General features: G+C 34.2%; 1 protein-coding gene across 1 annotated transcript in view; it reads left to right on the top strand.

The window, feature by feature from the left end:
* The window catches only part of LOC137808128 (uncharacterized), a 43210-nt gene that overhangs the window by 19437 nt on the left and 4224 nt on the right, over positions 1 to 19549 (top strand). The window contains exons 24-33 of the mRNA XM_068609084.1: positions 175 to 282; positions 766 to 840; positions 1930 to 1980; positions 7122 to 7265; positions 7356 to 7486; positions 12299 to 12386; positions 13768 to 13827; positions 13910 to 14150; positions 14276 to 14427; positions 14528 to 14598. Of these exons, the coding sequence (XP_068465185.1) occupies positions 175 to 282; positions 766 to 840; positions 1930 to 1980; positions 7122 to 7265; positions 7356 to 7486; positions 12299 to 12386; positions 13768 to 13827; positions 13910 to 14150; positions 14276 to 14427; positions 14528 to 14598 (1121 nt within the window). The remainder of the gene's footprint in view (positions 1 to 174; positions 283 to 765; positions 841 to 1929; positions 1981 to 7121; positions 7266 to 7355; positions 7487 to 12298; positions 12387 to 13767; positions 13828 to 13909; positions 14151 to 14275; positions 14428 to 14527; positions 14599 to 19549) is intronic.

The following is a 19549-nucleotide window of genomic DNA, read 5'->3' as shown; positions in this document are numbered from 1 at the left end:
GTGTAACTGGATTTATACTGGTCAGCTTTATGTCCTTGAGAATGTGTCTAAGGATTTTCTGCTTTCAATGGTTTGAATATGGCATGATATGGGAAATTTTATTGTTACTGGAATGTTTGCTCTTATCATCAATCAGTATTTGTGACAACTTATTTTGCTACATTGTTGTTACAGATTCATAGACGCAAAATACGTGCCTGGCAAATAATATGTGTATTGTCACCATTTGTCAAGGAAGATATAGTTGGGAAAGTCTTAGAATACTTATACATAGCTCTTAATGTAAGTTGACTTTCCATGTTATCATATTTCTTAATATTTACTTCCTATTGGAATTTTTAATATGTTATTTTTTAATTTTATTGGAAGCTTTTGTGATCTCCTTTATGCCCATGCATGTTATTACATTTTTTTTATCTAAATTTCATTGAAATGTTTTATTATAATATTTTTATTTATAACATCATTTTTTTTTATTGATTTTTAAGACTACCACGTTTTCCTTCCTCATTTTTCTCTGTGTGTGTTGCATACTTAGCTTCTGTATTTGTGTGCTAAAATTGTGTTTGCATTGCATTTTCTTTTTTTTTTTAAATAGAAATCACTTCTGACTGCTAAAAGGAAAATTGCTATAGACATATCAATTACTACATATCTAATTATCAATTTTGAATTTAATACAGTACTACCATTTTTCTTACTGTTATCTACATGCATTGCTCTTGCCAATGCCTATATATGTAACTAATTTTTGTTCTCTTGCAGAGAAATAACTTGCCTGCTGTTCGTCAATACTTAGAGACATTTGCGATTAACATTTACTTGAAGTTTCCATCTCTTGTAAGACTTTCTTTTCCCCCTTTTTTGGATTGTCATTTTCTTTATATTATGCTTGTATTCATTTGCAACTAGTTTAGTTATTGGAATAGAAATAAGAGTCATGCCCAGGAGAGAAATCTTTCTAAAGTGGGATTAATCATCATAAAAGGTCTTAAGATAGATAATTTTCTTTTTAAGTTCCCGCTGAATATATAATATACAAAAGGATGATTTTCTGCTTTTCCTTTATTAGAGTTTCTTGTTTCTTAACAACATATTTTCTGCTTGTACATGTTAACAAAAGAGCTCAGTAGTAGGATTGGCAAAACAGGTCCAACTTACGGGTTGACCTACCCAACGTCCTATTTTGTGGGTTGGGTCAGGTTTTAGAATCCATTAACCTTCTTAACATGGCTTGTTTAACCCACTTCCAATATATATTGAACCCACTGGGTTGTGGCTTTTTAACATTTATAACTAAAATTGAAAAATGTTACTTACTATTATGAGCTTGATTTAATTATTTCCAATTAATTAAATTGTCATAGGAGTGCAAGTTTATTATTTCTTTTAATTGTTTGGTTGGTTAACTGGCTTACCCGCCTTAAAATGGAGTGGGTTGACTTGACCAACTTGCTTCCTGCTCAGCTAGGTTAATGTCAAGATGAACCAATCCCTTTTGCTAATCCTACCTTGTAGTTTACACTTTTGCTTAAAACCTCGGAAAAAAGGGCCTTCCTATGGTCAATTATCATAAAAGTGAACCAAAAAATATAATTTAAATCTTAAAGTGCTTGCCAAAAGAGAAAGAACTTTCTGTTTATAGCATGGCCAAGAAGCTACAAGCTAGGTGTTTACTGTGGCTCGATAAGTTGTGTATATGAAATCAATTTTAGTATTTTTTTTTTGTGCGGATTAGAACAAGCGGCTACTCTTTCAGTTTCCTTCAAATTAATTTCGCATGAAGTTGATGGAGAATTGTTTGGATTCTTTGTTTTTTTGCAAATCTATTACATGCTCCTTTGAATGTCTAATGTGTACAATTTGTTCTCTGTAATCTGTCTGTTGAAATTATGTTTTCTTCCAATTTTCATGATGTCTAATCCCCAGGTTAAAGAGCGATTGGTCCCCATATTGCGAGACTATGACATGAGACAACAGGTAAATTTTAATTTGACCACTATTTTACTATGTTGTTGCTAGAGATGTGATTTGATAGAGAAATGTCGTAGCAAATATTTCCTATTATTAGGTATTGACTTTAAATTTTGCCTTAAAAATCTCACTCAATCTTACAAAACTAGCTTGTAGATTTGCATATACTTATATGATATAATTTTTGTCATATCTTTAGTTGATGTAGGACCTTCAACACTCATCTCATATGCACTACGGACTGAACATTTTAAGCATGAGACTATATATTTTGGGTGGTTCGATAATGAGTGACATGATTAGTCTACCAAGCCTTTTTAGGATGAACCTAAATAGTTTTTCACTTCTCCATTGATGTAAAAGTTTCAAAATAAGTTACTCCTTACGTTTTATAAAGATTTTAGCTACTATGTGAGCCTTGTACATTTCAAAGAGCTATCCAAGTTGTATTAAAGAATAAATACCCATTTGCAACCAAGCAAGAAAGAAAAGATTGCGATAACGTGGAATGTAGTTATGTTAACAACATTTGATCTTGTTGTTCCCAAAACTATATGTTGGATTTAGTTTTCTTGCATCGTGATTAGCTTCAATGAGAAAGCGAAGTGGAATGGACTGATTCATCGAATGTTGAAGAAGTTGCGATTAGATGCATGACTTTATAGCAAGATATTATGATCATCAAGCTTGTTTAAGATTTTCAAAAAAGCAGTGGAGGGAGGAGAAGGATGAAGGTTGCCCTAATTTTCGGCTGTAGAAAGTCTTCAAGCTTTGGATACCATGTTAAAGTGATAGAGAAAGATAAATGAAAATTAAGTTTTGTTATTACTAAAAATGTAGTAACTACAGCATGCAAGATGCTCTTATATAGAGCATAATGGATTATAGGAATTGTTAGTGACAATTATACAATAGTAACTAAGTACACAATTGAAAGAAATAGATGAAATGTATTTCTGTTGTATCTTACAAATGTGATTACAGTCTCTATTTATAGACTATTTTACAACCTAAATAAGGAAAGAAATAATAGGTAATGAAAGCCAGTAATAATGAGTGTTTAAAGTTGTACAAATAAAATAAAATCACTAACAAATTTGTCCTAATAAATATAGAATGTAATTTGCACTTAATTACAGCATAATTCTCCTGATTATGCAACACTCCCCCTCAAGTTGGTGAATGTATATCTATCATTCCTAGCTTGCAAGTAAGATCTTCAAATTGTTTTGTGGGAAGTCCCTTAGTAAACATATCTGACAATTGGAGTCTTGAAAGGATGTACTTAGTGGCTATAAGACCATCATCCAACTTCTCCTTAATAAAGTGTCGGTCTATCTCTACGTGCTTTGTTCGATCATGTTGAACCGGATTGTGTGCAATACTGATAGCGGACTTATTATCACACGCCAAACCCATAGGAGCTTCATATTTTATTTTTAGGTCATCAAGTATGTCCATAATAGTTCACACACCCCTTGAGCCATGACTCTAAATTATACCTTTGCACTTGATTTTGCAACTACATTTTGCTTCTTGCTTCTCCATGTCACCAGATTTCCACCCAAGAACATGCAGTAGCCTGTGGTGGATCTCCTATCAATAATCGATCCTGCATAGTCAACATCAATATATGGATAAGTTTCCTCCCTTTTTGAATAGCAATTCTTTTCCTGGAGAGGCTTTTAAGTACTGAATAATTCTATCTACTGCCTGCAAGTGTCTTTCTCTTGGATCATGCATAAATTGGCTAACCACACTAACTGCATAGGCTATGTCTGGCCTAGTGTGTGATATATAAATGAGTTTTCCCACAAGTCTTTGATATTGTGTCTTCTCCACTTTTGGGTTTTCCTCATCATTCCCAATCCTATGATTTTGCTCTATTGGCACTCCAGTGGTCTTACAACCCAACTTACCAGTCTCTTTGAGAAGATCAAGGATGTATTTCCTTTGAGAAATAAAGATGTCGTGTCTCGAGTAAGCAACTTCTATCCCAAGGAAGTACTTCAGCTTCCCAAGATCCTTCATCTCAAATTGAGCAACAAATCTCTCCCTCAAATTTTGTTTTTCAATCTCATCATCACCTGTAATAATCATATCATCTACATAGACCAAAAGTAGAGTGAGTTTACTAGTTTGAGAATGTTCTATAAACAGAGTATGGTCACCTTGGCTTTGTCGGTACCCCAAAGATACCAAGTAAACCTTCCAAACCAAGCACGAGGTGATTGTTTAAGACCATACAAGGCCTTCTTAAGTCTGCTCACCTTCTTTTCTTCATTAACATTACCATAACCAGGTGGAATCTCCATGTATACTTCTTCCTCCAAGCTTCCATGCAAGAAGGCATTTTTAACATCAAATTGATGCATCGCCCAACCAAAGTGTGCTGCCAGGGAGAGAATAATCCTGATTGTATTCATTTTTGCCACTAGAGCAAAAGTCTCCTCATAAACGATCCCATAGGTTTGAGTATACCCTTTTGCAACCAACCTTGCTTTATACCGATCCAATGTGCCATCAGACATATACTTAACTGTGTATAACCACCTACAACCCACTGCTTTCTTATCTTTTGGTCTCTCTACAATCTCCCAAGTCTCGTTCCATTCTAATGCACTCATTTCTTCATTCATGGCTCGAATTCAGTTCTCATCTTTTAAGGCTTCTTTTACTGATGTAGGGAATCTGATAGAATCAATAGCTGAAAGAAAACTCTGGTACTGCATAGAAAGTTTTTTCTGTAGACACAAATTGGGATATAGGATATATGGCACAAGCCCTTTTTTCTTTTCTCAAGGCAATAGGTAAATCATTTAGGTTAGGTTCAAAAGTAGTATTTAAGGTGTCCTCAAGAGTCTCATAGGTATGAGTTCTTACCTCCGATTCAGACAATTGAAGTTGTTGTTTGACCAGGGTAGGTTCTTGTTGCCTTCGCTGATATTGTTTTCAAAAATATTTGTCCTCATTATTCTTCTCTGGTAATGATGGTGGTGCAGGGTCTTTGTCATCCTCCCTAAGAATGAAATCTTGCAACAAAGGAAAAGGTGCAATTCCAGATTCTCAGCTTCTTGAATACTCTCCCTCTAAAGCTGAGAACTAGGAAAGAAAGACTTTGTTTCATGAAAGGTGACATCCTTGGAAACATAGACTTTACGACTTTAAGGGTGATAACATTTCTACCCCTTTTTGTTAGGGGCATAACCGATGAAGACACATTTGATGGCGCGATGATCTAACTTACCCCAATAAGGACTATGAACATGGACAAAAGCAGGACAATCAAAGACACGATTCTGAAGATTAGTCAACATGGGAATAGAAGGATAGAATGTGGTCATAAGCTGAATAGGAGTAACACCCTCTAGAACCCGAGAGGGTAATCTATCTATTAATCAAATAAGTGGCAGTCAGGACTGCTTCTCCCAGTAAGATCTAGGAACAAACATTTGGAAAAGTAAAGCTCTAGTAACTTCACATTTTCCTTTCAGCAACCTCATTTTGTTGAGGAGTGTCCACACAGGTTAATTCATGAACAACTCCATTTTCCTAAAGGAACTTGGAAAGGTTTTGGTTTACATATTCCCTTCCATTGTCAGAACGCAATCTCTTAATTGGACTTTCAAATTGTGTTTGAATCATTTTGTGAAACTTTACAAACAGGTGAAAAACTTTAGACTTATCTTTCATGAGGAATATCCAGGTAACCTGAGTACAATCATCAATAAATGAAACAAACTATTTTGCACCCGAGATATTAAGAATAGGTGAAGGTCCCCATACATCTGAATGAATAAGATCAAAAGGTTTAGAACTTTTATTACCATTGGGAAGAAAAGTTGTCCGATGGTGTTTAGGAAACTAACAAACATCACAATAAAAAGACTCAGCAGACACTTTTGTAAATAAAAAAGGAAATAAGGACTTTAGAGTACTAAATGGAAGATGACTAAGACATCTGTGTTGAAGCCATATCTGAGAGGATGACCAAGATTCACGACCTTGTTGAAGATTTTAAGTGTGTGCCTGTAGTCTAGCACACTTTTTATTTTCTTCATGTTGTAAATAATATACCCGTGCTATTCTTTAGAAATGCCAATAGTCTTCCTCGTGGCTAGATCCTCTGAAATACACAATGGGAATGAAAAAATACCACTACACAATTTAAATCTTGGGTAAGCTTTTGAATAGATAAGAGGTTATTGGATACTTTAGGAACATAAAGCACATTTTTTAAAGGAAATGAAGGTTGAAGGTGAATGCTACCACGACCAGTAACGGGGGGTATTGGAACCATTAGCAACAATAATATATTGGTTTCCAGATAAAGCAGTGTAGGATGACAAAGAAGAGGAATAAGAAACTATAATCCAGAGTCTATAATCCAGATATTTTCAGTACTAGAAGCATTAAAGGATAAGAAACTAGAACTCCTACCACTCATAGTGAAGGATCAATAGCTAGATGTCTTACTAAGGGAGTCCATGAGACCTCAAAAACAACTAAGTTTTGTAGATTGGCAAAATTTGGTCCTGTTCACAAAAAAAACTCATCGGAAAAATTTTCCGGTGGCGATTTCCGGCTGTCGGCTATCGGTGGTGGTGTTCGGCGGCGGTCAATGGTGGTGGCAGTAAGGTCAATGGTGTAAGGTGGTGGTCAATGGAGAAAAGATAAGGAAAAAAAGTTGTGGTCAATGGAGAAAAGATAAGGAAAAAAAGTTGCAGCAATTAAGGCTGCTAAAAAAATATTGCTGAAGCAGTGTCTCCCAGATCAGGAGCTCTGATACCAAGTTGAAAGAAATATATATAGATGAAATGTATTTCTGATGTATCTTTCAAATGTGATTATAGTATCTATTTATAGACTGTTCTACAACCTAATTAAGGAAAGAAATAATAGGTAATGAAAATCAGAAATAATGAGTGTTTAAAGCTGTACAAATCAAATCACTAACAAATCCGTCCTAATAAATATAGAATGGAATCTGCACTTAATTACAACATAATTCTCCTGATTATGCAACATACACAAAAATAAATACACCTTTGATAACTAACTATACAATGATTGAAACTTTACTAATACAATTCTTAGACATTGCTTTATTCTTATGAAAGGGTTGTAATTTTACTCTTAATATGCAGGCACTATCTTCATATGTATTCATAGCAGCTAATGTCATTCTCAATTCATCTAAAGATGTTCAATCTCGTCATTTGGATGAATTGTTTCCTCCTCTAGTTCCATTACTAACATCTCATCATCACAGCTTACGTGGTTTTGCCCAGGTTATCATTTACGTATTATGATATTGATCTCTCATACACACATGTATCACTAGAATAAATGGGTCATAATATCTATGCTTATTGTTGCAGTTACTTGTATATCAAATTCTTCATAAATTGTTTCCATTGTTGAATTGTGGACCTTCTGAGATGGTACCGTTAGAGAAGAGGTGCTTTGTAGATTTAAAGACATACCTCGAAAGAAATTCTGATTGTGCACGGTATTGTTTTTTACTTTTTGTTTCCTATTATATATATATATGTGTGTGTGTGTATATTTATTAATCTTTTCTTTCTTTGGTGTGTATATTATAACATTTGTAAAATAGTTAGAATTTTAAGTCATTTTTACGATGCTCTTTATTAGAGTTATTAGCGTTTTAGGTGTGAGACAAAACAAAGTAAAGATTATCACAGAGAGAATGGACATATTATTGCAATGAATGAGAAAGAAGACACAAGTTGAGCATATATAGGCTCAAGAAGAGGCATAACAAACAAATGCAAAAGAACAAATAACTAACATCCATTTGAATAACTAAATATTTGCATTTATATTTGTAATCCCCCCCTCAAACAATATCTTGGACATTGAGTTTGCTCCTAAGAAGTTCAAAGTAGTTAGAAGAAATAAGCTTGGTAAGAATATTCACCCATTGATCCTAGGAATATAATAGACTTCAAGTTGTTTGGACAACACTTTATCACGAACAAAAAAAAACATCAATCTCCATGTGATTTGTTCTAGAGTGATAAATAAGGTTGTAGATCTGGAATCTAGGTAATTATTGTTGTAGATTGAGCTAAGTTGTGATATTCAGGTTCAGTGCTTGATCTGGAAGCCACACACTACTTGCGGTGCAGGACCACCAAGAAATGAGATTAGGTCCCAAAAATATTGTAGATCTAGAAGTAGACTTTTGATAATCAATATTAGATTCCTTGTTAGTAAGAATTGTTAGTGTACAACCGTTGAGTTATTTGCCTTTTTTGTTAGTGTACAACTATCCACCTGCTTACTTGTATGTTAATGTACTTGTGTCTAGCTCAAAATTGTTAGTTGTTAGTGTATGTCTAGCTTTTTACTTGTACGTTAGTGAACAACTTTCATATTAGCTAACATTGCTAGGCGGTAGCACACAACTGCTGAAGGGTGCAAACCCTATAAATACTTATAATATTCTTTTCATTGAATTGTTTAACAATTAATAAAATTTCACTTGTTCACTTTCTCTAAGATGGTATGTAGAGCTTCTTTTCGACAATCCAGACTCTTCATCACTCGAATGTGATTGTCCATTGCGCTTCTTCTTCTCCTATTCTTCATTCTCGTGATTCTGTGATTGTACTTGGGTTGTTATTTGTTCTTGTTGTATGAAATTATGTTTTGTTTCGTTTCATCAATTCGATGTGTGATTTGTGATCGAGAAACATTGTGTTTGTGGTTTGTTCCGTGAATTGGAATTGGTTTGCTTTAATTCTGTTGTTTGTGTTGCGTTACAAGTTGTACCGTGGATTCATTTTGTTTAGTTGTTTCGGTAACATATCTGTTACTATGGCTTCCGCTTTCGTTTCGTAGTCCTGCCTTACCTCAATTGCTAAGAAACTTAATGATACAAACTATCTCCATTGGAGACAATATGTTGAACTGGTAATTAAGTCACACAAGTTACAACAATTTGTTGTAAATCCACTTGTTCCTCCTCATTTTCTTATTGAAAATGATTAAACATTCAACAATATTAGTCCTGAATATGAAGCTTAGGAGGTTCAGGATGAAATGTTACTAGTTTGACTTTAGTCCACTCTTTCAAAATTAGTTCTCTCTCATGTACTTGGTGCAAATCATTCGTATGAAGTTTGGGAGAAAATTCAAGAATATTTTGGACTTCAAACTATGTCTTGAGCATGACAGTTGAGTTATGGGATAAATGAAAAGATACCAACACCATACATACTCAAACCTGCATCGTTGCCTATGAACATCTAGTCAACACAATCAAAATATTGAAGTTGCTTTATGTTATGAGATTCACCAGTAACAAGGAATTGCATCAACATATTCGTCAAGTTTGCGGGACATCCAATTCTTGCAAGTTCATCAACAATGCACTTATTTTTGTCCGAAGAAATCATACATAGTTTTGTTGTCAAGAAAGGTGGCACATGGATCAATGTGAAGCAGTGTTATCGATATCGGATATCAGGGACCCCAAAATTCCTTTATGAAGTTATAAAGAAAATCATAATGGGATATGGCGAAAACATTTTGGTCAAATGAAATAAAATATGTATAGATAATTTTAAAAAAAGTACAAGAACAATGAAAGCGACAATACTAACTAATAATAATATTATGTCTAGAAATTCAAATAACAATAAACATCAAATTAAAATACCACAAATTTCAAGTTCAAAACTTAAAATAACAACAAAACATAAAAGAAATGTCTTATATTTCTAATTATCCGCGTCTTATTCAATCCCAACATAATTGTCTTCAATATTATGTAATGGGGCATATCCCTCCTCCTCTTCCCCTTCAGTGAAACTCTTCTCAAAGTTAAGTAATTTTTCAAACTCAAAATCAGAGCTATCATGCAGTTTATTCTCAACCCCAATTTGAATCTTCTCTTTGTCCCTCCTTGTTGGGGATGAAGTTGCACCTGGACCTTTCTTAGAAGCATGGGAAGATCCAATGACAATACCACCACCACTTGATAGTCTCCTTGAGTAAATTATTGGTTCTCCAACACCTGAAGTCTCATAAACAGTGGTCCAATTAAGAGTGGGATCATCATAAAAAGCCAACTCATTTCCCCCCTCTTCATTATCATTATCATCATCTACTTGTCTCATTAACCACTCATTCACTCATCAATGTTATTGAGTACAATAGGGTCTATTTCATCCCTAATATTGTATCTTTGAGTAAGTTGTTGGTTATACTTTATATAAACCAAATCATGCAACCTTTTGTGCACCAACCTATTCCTTTCTTTTCAATGAATCTGGATTATGAATATGTAAACTAGGAATTAATTTCTTTCTACATAAAAGATAATGAAATTAGTCATGTCATGAACAATAATTATTACTTGCTTAAAATCTTGATTGCTAGCTTTTGTATGTTAAGAGTTGCGTGCCTATAATTCTCGTACCACTGAGCTGCGTAACCATTATATAATATAACTTATATCATAATGCAATTCAGAAAGCATTAAGTGTCTCACTTGCGGTTGTGGTCTTCTTTGATTCTTTGGCAAAGTCATCACCAAAGAGTCCACTTCCACTCTTATAAAGAGGCAACCCAGTTAAAATTTTTAGTTGCATATCTTTATTTGACACCAACCTCTTGATGCAAGCATACAATCCATTTGTACCTTCCAAATCATATTCCAGTTTTGGGTTGGAATAATAGAACTGTGGGTTCAAAATGTGACCAACTTCATGCAAGGGTCGATGAAGTTGACATGTCCACCTATTATCAATAATTGTAAATACATTTTTGTATTTACTTTCATAAATTCATTGTTTTCGAATAACTTCATTATTGTTTCCTTTGTTTTCTCCATCCACCAGACAAAGTACATGAACAAGAGGAACTGTTTTGAGAGTAAAAACCACATGATTCCATAATGAAGGCATAAGAACAATTTTTGTTGCTTCCTTAGACAACTTATTGTTGCTCCATTCATCTGAAATGGACATATTTCTCAAATTCCCCTTATCTTGGTGCAACCTTTGTAATGATAATAAGAGGTATCAAACCTCTCTTCCCCGCTTTTTTGCCATTTCCGTTCAGCCCTAGTATCTCGTGATGCAAAAAATCCACCATGAGAAACTTGCCACTAATTTTTGTCGTAGCGCTGCCATAACTGGTTTTAGATAACTCTGATATGAAGTTGTCTTGCATGTGTCTTGGTTTGGGTGAAGAAGTGGTCTTGAAGTTGTTCGCACATCTGATATGGGTGGACAAATCTAAGAAAGATCTGAAAGCATCTATTGAAGCCAAGAAAGCAACATTTAATCTTGCACTGCCCATACTTCATAGGTTGGATTTATTTTTCCAGAACGACGGTCATCATCTTTAAGAAAAAGAGGAGGAGTCACTTGGTTTACAATAAATCGATGAAGTCTACATGACTTTATGACAATTTCACCTTGTTGTTTCCATTGGAGATAATTTGAGTCATCAATTTTTTCAGCTACAGCTACAGATTTTGGAATTAGAATTGGCCATTGAGGAACAATCCCTGGCTCATACGATACCATATTAAAGTTTTAGTATGGGAGAAAACGGAGAAAAGATTAACAGAAAGAGATTGGAATTATTATTGGACTGAATGAGAAAGATAAGTATATATAGGTTCAAGAAGAGGTTCAACAGTAACAAACTAATCATAACAGAAAACCAGATAACTATTTAACATCGAGTTGAATAATTGAATGTTTACATCTATATCTTTAATGCTCTTCAGGTATATTATGATCTATCCTTAATTTTGCACTTCGTTAGATAAAGCCAAGAAAAGAATGCAAATAGGAATATGACCATCTAAAAGTAATTAATCTCCATGCGCAGTTTGAATTTGTTATAATGTTAATAATATAACCTTATCTTGTAATTATGGTAATTAAGATGTCACTTGATTCTTTCATTATTCCACTTTTTTGTAAACCAGTATGTAGAATATATAGTGGAACCTATTATTAGTAATCTAATTGGTAATACAATCTTGGCAGTTTCCTGATTTTTATGATGTTTCCTAATTTTATTCTTTGATTGGTGTTGAGCTTGTAGTTCAATTCAAGTATGTGATCTAATGACTAGTATAATATTGATGTTTAATGTCTTGCATTTTAAATTGTAAAATCAGGTCAGTATCATTTTCCATCAGTTCATTTTCTCTTTCCCTTCTAGTATAAAACAGGAAGTTTCTATATTTTGTATTTGATTTGTGCCACTTTCTAACTGACTAAATTCATTGCTTTCTATTGGACTAAACTCGTTAATTTACATAATGTTTCAGCTTACGAACATCAATGGAAGGATATCTTGGTGCTTATGACCCACATAGCTCTGTCACACCTGCTGGAATTTTCATTAATCGAGTTGAGGTGAGGGTCGGTGTTGGTGATTAACATGTATTTGGACAATTATACAAATGCTACCCTTGAATATCAATCTCAATTATGAGGTTCTTAATATTTTAGTGTTTTTGTTTTGGATCATTCAAGATTGCGGTAGGGTGTGGTCCAATTGCCCAGGCAATCTTGTCAAGTATATTATCACCCACCTACTCAATGTGTTAAATATAATAAAATCTCTCCCCTTGAGCCCAAGTTAAATTCTATCTGTACGGGATATTACAACTAGTTGTTCTTTACTTACCATATCATCAAATTTCCACTTAAAAACATGTAAAATATCCTGTGGTGGATGTCTTGTTGGAAATTGGCTCTGCCTAGTCAACATTTATAGATATTTCCATGGATAAACTCTCCTCGTATTTAAATAGAAGTCCCCTTCCTGGAGCAGCCATAAAATGCTAAATAATATTGTTTTACTTGTAAGTGCTTCTCTCTTGGACCTGCTTACATCCACCCTTGGTCCTACGGTTACTCAAGTAGTCTTACTGTTGGAAATGAGCTTATATATTGGGAATTTCTTTATTAAAGTCTAGGATACAGGAATATTCAGAAGTATGCATAGTGGTTATTTTATGTACTTTGGGCATTGCATTTATATTAACGGCTCTTAAATGTGATTAGTTCTGAAATGTATATAAATATAGGCAATTCATAAAAAAAAAAAAATTAACTTTGGTCCCGCTCTGCCTTTTCTCTATTCTGGTCATACCTCAGTCTAATAGTAAGTACTAAGAGAAAATAGTACAGTGACGATATTGATTAATTAGTTAGGGGAGTAATGAGTGAAGTTAATAGGTGGATGTAGGCAAAGAGGGAGGGGGGAAGGGAGGGGACATATGTTCATTTGTAGATTGAGCATTTACACTTTGTCAGAGGAGAAATCCTTTGTGAAGGGGAAACCCTTGGAGTTTGGGGAATGCATACAGTTCCTGTAGTTAGTTATTTCCATAGATTGCAACCAACACCCATATGCTTCCACTATGATAAATGAGACATGGTGAATCACATGTGCAGAAATTACATGGCTATGAATATTATTTATGATGAAAATAATACCTACATTGAAAATAATACCCTTAGAAAATATAATTACCCTATGTGCATTGTTTCTAACACTCATTTTCAAGCTGAGAATTTAGATCATGTGTCAAATTTGTTTCATATGTAGCCTATCCTATGACCCCTTATTGACTTGGGAATATTTTCCGATTACTCATTTGAATTAACAAAACTAACACTATTGTCTCTAAATAAAATTTGTTTCAATGTGTGTGGTCAATGTGAATTAGCTTATATTTCCGATGGTGAGATAGATTTGTTTATTCTCTCTCTTTTTTGGTGTGTGAAGGAAGATGATTTTGAATGTGTTCCAACCTCTCTCATGGAGCAGGTGCTCAAGTTTTTAAATGTAAGTGCCTTGCCATACTTATCAAAAAGAGAAAGGCTATAGTTTTTGTTTCATCTTGTAAGTTTTTCCTCTGTCGTTAAAGGATGTTAGAGAAGACCTACGATGTTCAATGGCAAAGGATGTGGTGACAATCAGGAATGAGACTCTCAATTTCAATGCAGACAAGGATTGCATGGAAATTTTATCTGGTGTTATTGAAGGAGCTGTGCCTAAAGATATTTCTTCAGATTTCCAGAAAAAGGTTACTGTTTCTAAACATGACAAGGGGGACAATGCGACTGGTTTCCTTTATGGAAACGATGAAACCTACAAAAAAATGTCTGGTATGTCTACATGTTTTTGATGGATAGTTATGACTTTGTATTGTGTGTTGTCTTAGTTTCACATTTTCTTATGTGATACATAGTGTTGTATTTACCATCATTTAATTTCAAGATTGTTATGACAGAGATAGAAAGGGATGATCTCCTTCTTGACCAATTGTTGCAGTCAAGAAGGTCATCTCTTGAGCAACAAAAAGCTAGTCGACAAAATTTTATTCTTGTTGCATCATTGCTTGACCGCATACCCAATCTTGCTGGTTTGGCTCGTTCATGTGAGGTAAGTTTCTCATTTGTCAGTCTTATCTACACTTTTTTTTTTCATTTCATGTTTTTGGGAAAAAAATTGTATTTTTCTTAACTCTTTTTGTACAAATCAGGTATTTAGAGCATCGGGGCTAGCCATTGCTGATACAAAAGTCATGAATGACAAACAATTCCAACTAATCAGGTTTTGTTGATAGTAGAGTTTTTTTGTGATTTATAATTCTCACAAACGTTGAATGGATTATCCTAATGACATACAAAATCTCTAGAGTATGTTAGTAAGTCTTAGGTAGGAAAATAAAGACAGCACTTGGAGGCTGTATCATAGAAGGAAATTTAAAAATAAGGGTTGAGCGGGTTAGTTAGTGTGGTGAGGGGGTCTTTAAATAAAGACCAACCTGTTGTGGGGAACGGTATCTATATTGTTGTATGAAGTGACAAGAATAAACCTGTGTGAAAGGAGCTATTCTCCTTTATAACCCTTTTGGGTGTTCTGTTCTGCACTGTAATAAAACAAGAGTTTCCTTTCTTCTTGGTGGGACTCCTGCTATAACCCGTACCAAGGAATTGTGTAGTAGTTTGACTTTTTTTTTGTTACTAGCTTTGTATGGCTTACTTTAGAATTCTCTCAATTTTACGAACAAAATTTAGAATCTCTCTTTGCCCCCATTATGATTGTTGTTTGGTTCTCTTTCCTTCACATTCATGATTTTAATGATCTTCTATCTATTTTCGTCATCTAAGTGATCTTCATGATTTTAATGAACTTCTGCCAATTGCTACAACCCCTGCCAAGGAATTGTAGAGTAATGAGATCTATTCCATGTTATTAGCTTTGGATGGCTTTCCTACAGAGTACTCTCAAGTTTGGGAGCAAAATGTAGAGTCTCTTTGTCTCCCTACTATGACTGTTGTTTGGTCCTCTTTGCTTTTGAATTCCTGCAAAAATAACCAACAACTTGACAATTAGTTGGACCCTTGTTTTTTTTTTTTTATCTCTGTTGACTCTTTAACCTTGATCTTGTAGTGAGGTGATCATGGTTAGTCTCACAAAAATAATGGTAATTGTAGGCCATTCTTCCAGTGTGATTATTGCCTCAAACTTGGTCACACCATTGATCGTTGTTATGCTTTGTATGGTTGACCTCCTAAAACATCTAATGTGGTAATCTTTTCTCCTGTCAATTTTCTTACACTGGCTGCTCTTATTGAATTTGCTTATACTCACATAAAGGGATTGCACTCCTTAGGGACCCTTAAGCCTTTGGTTCCACTACTTTTGTTTTGTAAACTGGTATTATCTTGTTGGCATCTCACTCTTTGGGCCACTGGATCCATGATTTTGGGGCCACCAATCATATAACTAGTAATCAATATTTTTTCTTTTCTTTCTACTTTTGGTGATGTACCTTACATCATCATGGCAAATGGTTCTCAAACATAGTCCTAAGGTGTTGTTGTTGTCTATCTTCCTCCCTCTATTCATAATGTTCTTTATGTCTCTAAGGCTCCCTCTAATCTGTTGTCCATTAATAAACTTACAAGGTATATTGACTGTGTCATTTCTAACACATCGAAGTCTTGATAAGTTGAATTAGTTAACGCCAAGTCTTTCAAAGTTAGAATATTTGCCTAGTGAGTCATGTCAATTCGGTAAACATATTCTTAGTTCTTTTCCTAGCTGCACTTTATTAGTCAGGCTCCTTTTTGTTTTAGTCCATCTAGATGTTTGAGATACGAGTTGTTTTCCCTCTACATTAGGTCAATATATTGTTACTTTAGTTGATGATTTTTCCAGTTGTACTTAGTTATATTTAATGAAAGATCATTCAAAATTATTTTCTAATTTTTAATCCTTATTTCATTAAATAAAAAATAATGTGAGTATTTGTCTACTTAGGTTCAAACTTTTATGGCATCTCATGTAGTGTTGCATAAAACATATTGTCCTCGTACACTCACAATAGAATGAAGTGGTTGAATGAAAAAATAGACATCATAAGACGTCCAAAACTCTTCTCCATTCATGTTCCTCATCAATTGCATGCGCTCCTTCATCTTGAAAGATAAAGTTCCTCACCAATTTCTAAATCCCTACCACTTTCCATCCCTTACCTCCTTGGGTCTTTGGTTCCATTTGTTTTGCTCATACTCTTAATTTGGGCATTGATAAACTCCTGTCGGTCTCATAATTGTGTTTTCCGTGAATACCCATGATATAAAAAAAACATTATTTCAGTAATCTTCACCAGTATTTCTTCTTTGTTGATGTGTTCTTTGAAGCAATTCCATTTGTTGAGCTTGCATTATCTATATTTGAAACTTCTCCTAAAACAAATACGATAGATAAAACACAATGTGTTCAACCTACATTGTTGTGCTTTTTATTAATGTATATAGGTAGGATACAAAAAGAGGCAAGGCACTTGCCCAAAATCCTAACCTTCAAGTTGGGTACACAAAAAGGAAATATTAATAAAGTAACTTTAGATTTCAACACTTCACCTCAAGCTACAGCATATCATCATATACACAAAACTTGGAACATATAAATTGAATCCTAGGTTCACTTGGAGATTTATAGAATGTCTTCAAGTTTTTCACTAGAACTCACAAACTCTCTAATAAGACCCTTGGATAACAACTTTTGTGTAACAAAATAACAATCAATTTCTATATGTTTAGTTCTCTCATGAAACACCAGATTGGAGGCAAGATGAAGTGTTGATTGATTGTCAACTCTTGAAGGAGTTGTTTAATCAACACAGGTTCGCATGTAGTTAGGACCATAGATCTATATTCAAATTCTGAACTAGATCGAGCAAAAAACACTTTATTTCTTATTTTTCCAATATATATGGTTCCCTCTAAGTAATGCGCTGTATCCTATGACTCGAGTATTTTCCTTGTTCTCATACAATAATTCCTGTCGTGGTTCCCTTTTACATATTTGAGAATGTTAATCACAACATTCTAGTGATTAATGTGAGGGTTTTGCATAAGTTGACTCACAACTCCCACTTGATAAGAATCAAGTCTTGTTAAAGTGAACTAAATGAGTTTTCCCACCAACCTTGGTCATATTAATTTCTTATTTGAGTCCATAAGACTATCAATGTGCTTGTAATTTGTAAGGCTTGTCTCCTCCAAATAAGAGCATATTTCTTTGTGAAATGATGACACCTTCTTTTGATTGAGCCACTCCAATACCAAGAAAATATTTTAGATAATCCATATCCTTCAAAACATAATTCAATTTTTGGAAGAGTGCACAAGAAATTTTTGCTAATGATATCCAACATCTCTTTAATGATACTCAAAGAATAACTTCTCTCAAACAGATAACCATGATATAGTCTCACATATGGCAAAGGCTATAGCTGCAGAAGAAGTTAAAAGATTCCTAGGAGGAGAGAAGGAGGATGTGCGGCGGCGGTGCAAAGTACAATGAGATGAACAATAGCGGTGCAAGGTTCAATGAAGGTGGGCGGCGACAGTGACGGTGGAAATCTAAGCACCATGTTTGATTAGTTGTGCTACAACTCCAAGACTTATATTGGTGAGTGAGGAAGCCTAATAATTAAAAAAGTTGCAGCAAAACCTAAAATGAATTGGGCCATTCAATACCCGACCCAATTGAAATGTAATAATATTAACCTAATAATAACCCATAAACAACGACCAATAGCCATGACTTAGAGTGGTATACGAAACCCTAATAAATTAACAAGTAGTAAAACCCTGAAATAAATTAGGCCATATTATACTCAACCCAATTGAAAGGTTATAAGTTAACCTAATAATTTCTTGTACTCAACAATGCTTCCTCTATAATTCGTTACAATTTCCATTATAACTTTATAAAGAATTTTGGGGTCCTCGATATTTTCATTGATATCAATAATCCTGGTTGGAAGTCAATCTTTTACCTTTGAGATCTATTTGCATCAAGAGTAGATCTGGAAGTCATGATATCCTTAGTCAAGGAACCATAATTACATAAAGACCAATACGAATAATTCTTCTAATTGAGTCTTGCACTTTTAATGGTTGAAGTAGCCGAAAAGAAAGGAGCAGAACCTATTGAAGCCATCTTAGAGACGAAGAACAATGACCAAAATTGAGAAGAGAACATTGGGACGTAGTAACTCACATTGTTCGATACATCAAGTGGGATCCAAAAATTAGTCTTTTGTATTAAGACAAAGGACACACTTGAGTTGTAAGGTGTTCTAATGCAAACCGGTGAACTCCCCTGTTGATAGACGTTTTGCCTCTGGTTTTAATATTGTTTGGAGACAACCACTTCTATTATTTCAGGAATAGAAGTTCTATCTCTGATGCTTCAAGAACTAGAGTTAGGGGACTTTACACAATTATCACTTATATGTGATAATTAAGTAGTCACACATTGTTTCAAATCCAATATTGCATGAAAGGACAAAGAATATTAAAGTTGATTGTCACTTTACAAGAGAGAAAGTCATATCCAGAGAAACATCTACTAGCCTTTTCAATTTCCATTATCAACTAGCATATATATTCACCAAGTCACCATGAGGTCTCATTAAAATCTTAGATATCTTGAAATTCTAAAGATATAGTAATTGATGGTATTGGGATTAATTATACTTTTTTGTAACTAAATATTTTGTAATTATGTTCACCCACTTAAAATTAAACAACTCAGTTATGGTCTATATCATATGGAATTCATCATATATTTTCTCAATTTCTCAGTTTTCAACATATAGTTAGCTCTTGGTTTCAAAAAGTTAGATCACCTCTTGATAAATAATATCTTTGTATCTGTTGAAGGCTGATATGGACTAGGCAACATATAGTTAGCTCTTGGTTTCAAAAAAGTTAGATCACCTCTTGATATATAATATCTTTGTATCTGCTGAAGAGATGATATCGACTAGAGATAAAGTCAAATTATAGTATGTACGTCACCTTACAAGTCGCTTTTGTAGGATTAAATTAGGCTTAAATTCAACTTTTTTAAGATTGTATTATAGCCATTCAAAGCCTATCCTAGCAAGGAGTTGGGCCTTGTGTCACTCGCTATCAGGTTTCCCCTAGTCCTACACTTGAGTTTTCCAGTCTTCAACGTAAAGGAATATATTGAAGAG

This window comes from Phaseolus vulgaris, chromosome 3, assembly GCF_000499845.2.
Source record: "Phaseolus vulgaris cultivar G19833 chromosome 3, P. vulgaris v2.0, whole genome shotgun sequence".
NCBI lineage: Eukaryota > Viridiplantae > Streptophyta > Magnoliopsida > Fabales > Fabaceae > Phaseolus > Phaseolus vulgaris.
Note: the sequence above shows the minus strand (reverse complement) of the source record. Positions and strands in the feature narration are given on the sequence as shown.